Source organism: Malaclemys terrapin, chromosome 16, assembly GCF_027887155.1.
Source record: "Malaclemys terrapin pileata isolate rMalTer1 chromosome 16, rMalTer1.hap1, whole genome shotgun sequence".
Lineage (NCBI taxonomy): Eukaryota > Metazoa > Chordata > Testudines > Emydidae > Malaclemys > Malaclemys terrapin.
The window spans coordinates 28,951,766-28,957,765 of NC_071520.1; the positions used below are offsets into that span (position 1 = coordinate 28,951,766).

General features: G+C 48.7%; 1 protein-coding gene across 3 annotated transcripts in view; it reads left to right on the forward strand.

The window, feature by feature from the left end:
• WSCD2 (WSC domain containing 2) overlaps positions 1 to 5,793 on the forward strand; it is a 138,393-nt gene extending 132,600 nt beyond the window's left edge. For all 3 annotated transcript variants that reach the window (XM_054006898.1, XM_054006899.1, XM_054006900.1), the window contains exon 9: positions 2,366 to 5,793. In XM_054006898.1, the coding sequence (XP_053862873.1) occupies positions 2,366 to 2,718 (353 nt within the window). In that variant the 3' untranslated portion in view covers positions 2,719 to 5,793. The remainder of the gene's footprint in view (positions 1 to 2,365) is intronic.
• The last annotated feature ends 207 nt before the right edge of the window (positions 5,794 to 6,000 follow it).

Genomic DNA, 6,000 nt, shown 5'->3' on the forward strand with positions numbered 1-6,000 from the left:
TTATAGAAATGTGGGGCTGGAAGAGACCTGGAGAGTCATCAAATTCAGCCATCTGCGCTGAGGCAGGACTGAATAAACCTAGACTATCCCTGACAGGTGTTTGTTCAACCTGTTCTTAAACACCTCCCATAATGGGGATTCTACAACCTCCCTTGGAAGCTTATTCCAGAGCTTAACTACCCTTATAGTTAGAGTTTTCCCAAATATCTAACCTAAATCTCCCTTGCTACAGATTTAGCCCATTACTACTTGTCCTACCTTCAGTGGACATGGAGAACAACTGATCACATTCCTCTTTATAACAGCGCTTAATGTATTGGGAGACATATCAGGTCCCCCCTCAGTCTTCTTTTCTCAAGACTCAACATTCCTGGTTTGTTTAACCTTTCCTCTCAGGTCAGGGTTTCTAAACCTGTGGTCATTTTTGTTGCTCTCCTCTGGACTCTCTCCAGTTTGTCCACATCTTTCCTAAAGTGCGGCACCCAGAATTGGACACAGAACTCCAGTTGAGGTCTCACCAGTGCTGAGCTAAGTTTCCCCCATCCATCACCTCCCTATTGTTGCACATAACAAAATTAATTCTGCACATGGATGTAAAAAATTAGAGGGAACATTGATGCTGAGTAGAGCAGGAGAACGACCTCCCGTGTCTTACATACGACACCCCTGTTCATACACTCCAGAATGGCATTAGCCTTTTTCACAACTGCATCACACTGCTGCCTCATATTCAGTTTGTGATCCGCTATAACCCCCAGATCCTTTTCAGCAGTACCACCACCTAGCTAATTATTCCCCAATTTGTAGCTCTGCATTTGATTTTTCCTTCCTAAGTGAAGCACTTTGCACTTATCTTCATTGAATTTCATCTTATTGTTTTCAAATCAATTCTCCAATTCATCACGGTCATTTTAAATTTGAATCCTGCCCTCCACGGTGCTTTCAACCCACCCTCCCCTTCCAGCTCGGTGTCATCTGCAAATTTTATATCACCTTCATCATCATCATCATCATAATTTGCACACTTCTCCTGCCTTTTGTTGAAGATCTCACTGTATTTTACAGTGGGGTCAGGTACGGAGGATTTTCCTATATGCATATGCCAAGATTTTCAAACTGGATAAGGATTTGGATGCCCGATTGCCATTCAAATGAATGCGAATTGGGTATGGAAATCTCAGCCATAGCATGGATCAGAGTTTTGCCCCACATCGGAGTGGTCATTAATTATGCCTTGTTACACCCTAGTGAGCTGGGCAAGTATAACCAGTATGATTCATAGCCCCTTTTTGCAGAATGGGCTGTGAGACACAGAGAAGGCAGGTCACTGGCCCAAGCTTACACAGTGAGCAAGCCATACCGTGGCGCCACTGCTGGTCTCACGTTAAGGCTCGAAGGGAGGGAACATTTCAGAGAGTCTGTCCTTCTGTACAGGGGAGCTTCTGTGTGTCCTTCTGGGAAAACGAAAGGAACACAAACTGACTGCAGGAAGGGAGAAAACAAGCCAGGTTATTTGATACCTACATTTCCTGTCAGATCCTCTCTCACACTTGTCCCTCCTCCTTATGCTTGTTGGGGAAGAGAAGCCGACGCATTTCAGACAGGGCTGGGGGAAACGTCCCAGTGCACAGGTCTAAGACCATATGTCCCTTCATCAGCCTGGGTCAGGGTCAAGGACACAGTGTAGTCCATAACACCGCGTTGATATGTTTATCTCCAGCCTTTCAGATATTTCTGCCCCATCCCCTTGGCATAAGCCTCAGCCCCCTCCAATTCTTTCCCTCGCTGCTGGCTCCAGGACCTCCTCCTCACTGCCCCCAGGATTGGAACAGGCTCCCAGACCCAGTCAATGTGAGTGCCAGTGCTTCCCCACACTTCCTAAAGACCTCACCCTGTAATGAAGTCCTGATGTCGTAGCTCCCACGTACATGAATTGCACCCTTCCTGTTTGGACACTTAGACCAAGTCCTGCATGCCTTCCTTGCTTGAGGGCTGGGCTGGATTGACCCATCACTGGGCCTTAGGCAACCACAGGGGTCACAGCGCCACTCAGGTTTGGTCTTCTCCCCCCAAATTTGGGGCATAGGCACCTGCTTAGTTTGCCTATGCATCAGTCCAGCCCTGCTTGAGAGGTCTCTTTGACATCCAACAGATCAGGATTTGACCTTTGCTTTGTAATCTCATTGGGTCAGGGGCTGAATTCTTTGTTCTGATAGGGGAATTGTTACTCTTGCAAAGTGCCGCCATATTATTAATGATATTACTAATAGATAGATTGGTAAACAAGAGACCTACATTGTTTCTAGTGCCTTCACACATACTGTGACTGATACTGTTGTTAATGGATTTCCTTTGCTTCTTGCAGAATGGCCAGAGTTCGTCAAAAATTATGCCCCCTGGTGGGCCACTCACACCCTGGACTGGTTGAAGTATGGCAAAAACGTCCTTGTGGTGCACTTTGAGGACCTGAAGCGAGATCTCTTTGTCCAACTGAAGAGGATGGTGAGCCTCCTGGGCACCAGGGTGTTTGAGGACAGACTCTTGTGTGTCGAGGGCCAAAAAGACGGAAACTTTAAGCGCTCCGGGCTGAGGAAACTGGAATATGACCCCTACACACCCGAGATGAGAAAAACGATCAGCACTTACATTAAAACTGTGGACATGGCTCTGAAACTCAGAAACCTCACAGGGGTCCCAGATGACTATTATCCGAGATGATGAAGATGACACTCGGGGGAACTGACTCTAACCAGAACAGAAAGGCTTGGTTTTCCCAGCCAGTACCTAGTTCCACCCAGTGGGTGGCTTTCTTTGAATTATCCATCTGCTGCTATTAGCTGTTAATGAATTCCCTGCATGAGAAAAAAGAATGGTCACCAGTCATTGCTGAGAAGATGCCTTGGCAAACACATCAACGAGTCTAAATTCTTTGGGGATTGTGCCGTTGTGAATTGGCGTTTGCGACATGAAAACCTTCACCGTTGCTGTCTTTACCGTTTTCTCTCTCCTGTCGTGTGGGGTGCGTTTTCCGTTCTCTGTCAGACTTTACAAAGTGGTGAACAATGCTCAGAAATGGCGGGAAGGAGAAGCAGGCTCCGATTTCCAGTCTGAAACGGGGCTGAACAGAGACATGGCATTTAAAATTTGATCTGATGTTATTTACGGTGATCCATTCATTCCTAATAACGTAACTCTTTATTTATAACCTTCCTTGGGGCTTGGGGCTAATGCTAGTGCTGGAGATTAACAGTAAAACTCACTGTGCATTTCCTGGGCCTAATTCAGCTCGCAGGCCCTGACCCAGCAAGGCGCTTTAGCACATATTTAGCTGAAGCATGGCTTCTTAACCTGGGGGTCGTGAACCCTGAGTGTCAGGGGTCACAACCTCCTTGATTTTCTTAGATCACTAAGTAGGAGGGAAGTCCTGACCGAATGGGATGGGCATCGGGGGGGAGAGGAGTATGGAAGAGGCTGAGAACCACGGACTTCAGGCACCTGCTTAACTGTAAACACAGGAACAGTCCCATTGGGTCTACTCCACTACTCCCGTGCTCAAAGTTAAGCACATGCCTAAGCGCTTTGTTGGATCAGGGATGCGGTTACATGAGTCTAAATCTGAGGAACAACACTGGAGTCACTGGAGTTACACTGGCTTAAAGACGAGCCAACATGCCCCATCCCCCACCTACATCCCAGCTGTATTGTCCTCCCCACCTGCTCCTGCCTAAGGCCTTGCACGTCCCGGCTGATGCTGATCATCTCTCCCATCACTGGCTTTGGCAGCAGATGCAGCCGGGCCTGGACAGGCTCCTGTGCTGGCTGCCGACATTCTTGTCACAGAATCCCAGACAGGGCCATTATCTTTAGACAAATATTTGCTGCTTCATCGGTGCAAGGTCACCAGAAGCCGCTTCCATTTGCCCTCCTCGCAGACGCCAGCTCTCTCCTCTGGCATGCCAAGGTCTCCCTCAAGCGCTCACAGCTGACCCATCCCCTGGTGCTGACAATCACCCACGGGCCGGGAAGTCGTTGCAGGGGCCGCATAGCACTGAAGCTGTCAGGCTGATTATATCCCCCTGCTTGCTCACTTGACATTCGTTGCCTCTGAAAATTGGAACAGAACAAAGGAGAGGAAAAAACGATGCTCAAGAGGGAGAGGTGGAGGGCTGGGTCCTCCATCCCTGCCCTCCAAAGCGCGTAAGCCATGAAGCCGGGGTAACGTCACCGTCCTTTGGAGGATTACAAATGAGTGAATGGTTTGGGGGCTGGGCACCAAGTGCTAGAGAGCTGTTGAATTTGGATCTGAGCCTCATGTCGACCAGAGTCGGGGGTCCCCAGATTTGAGGTTCCAGTTAAGTGTGTCCAAGTCTGGATCTAGCTCTGAATCCAAACTCCCTCGAAATTCAAGGGGGAGGGATGGTTCAGGCCCCGGTGTCCGGATTGGGCCCATCTACGCTTATCATGCATCAGGTACCCATCTGGCTCGGGCTCCACAGCATAGCAACAGCAGATGGGACGCGGCCCTTAGTTAGCTGAATGGTCGCTGAAAATCTTGCAGCTGAGTAGCTCCTACTCTAGCCGTTCGCAGCCTTTTAAAAAGCCCTTTGTCTCTGGAGAGGCAACAAGGAGGCTTTCGGCATCAACGGGATAAGAGCAGCCGTTCTTACTCAGCCTGCTTGACCCTCCTTCGCTCCCACTCCTCCCCAACCCTGCTGCTCTGCGGAGAAGGGCTGAACACCCACCTCGGAAAGGAGTTGGCTGTTGCTCCTCCAACCTGTCATTTGTTCTGCAACAAGGATGTTGCCCCGTTTTCCATCGGCCGTTACCCTGCCCTTGTGCACAAGAGAACGAGGCGAGGGCTGCAGGGGTTTAGGGAGAGAATCCCAAGGCGGAGCTGTTTAGATGGCTAAAATCAGGAACGAATTACTCCAGCTGGAAACAATTCAGGACCACTCCCCGCAACCCGCCTCCACCCCCACTCAGACACTCACCCATGCCCACACCAAGAGGGGGCGGTGACAGACACTCTGTAGCCTCTGAGTTCTTGCTGCGAAAAAAAGGAGTCAAAACCCAAAGGATTTGTGTGTATTTCAGTAAGGGATCATTTTGCAAAGCCGACGTTCCTAGGAGCTGCCTGTGGTCCCACAGCAAATTCTAAACTGCCGGTTCATTCCCGGATCAATGCTTCACCGCAGTCCAGTTCCCCCACCCCGCCAACATCAGCTGCGAGTCCCCTTTGGGTGTAGATGCAAAAGCCATATATTGTACTCAGCCTTTTTCTATAGTTAGTTACTTGACAGTTGGCTTCTATCTTGATCTTGATAGAAATAAGTGCACAGTTCTATAGATATCTCTATATTCCAGGAAAGCAAAGCAAACTACATTGAGAAGAGGAAAAAATTAAATAAATATATTTTTTTAACATGTCTGAGGAAAAGACATAGCCAAATGGAAAATTACAGCAACACCAGGGCTGCGGGGTTTGCTTTCATTGGGGTTTTTTTTTCCTTCCTGATTTCTCTTTTCTTTGGCTGTTTAGTCATCTAGGTGCAAGCAGAAGCCTTAGCTTACAGGCCGGGTCTCATCTCTGAATGTATTTTGTAAGGAGTAGCTACCGTGTTTTTAACTCTTTCTTTAGCCAATCATTTGAGGTTTTCTAGGAGATCAGACGCCTGTGTCCTGATAGAGAAAGCAATCTGGTTTCCCTTTCCTTCGTTTGTGGCAGTCCCGGGGCTGCCAACCTCTGTCAGAGCAATCCTCAGGTTAACGCCTATTAAACGAGAGTTTTGTTGATATTCTGCAGTGTGCTGGCATGTGTTTCGCAGAGCAGCTCGACACACACACAGACTCGAGCCCAGGGACACAGAGATGTCACCCACCAAGACAGCTCAAAGGCAGCTGTCAGGCATGGACGATATTGCCCCCAAAACGGGCTAGGTGCTTCCCAGAGCAAATCCACAGACGTGACATGGTTTCCTGACCAAAGAGATGACAATCCCA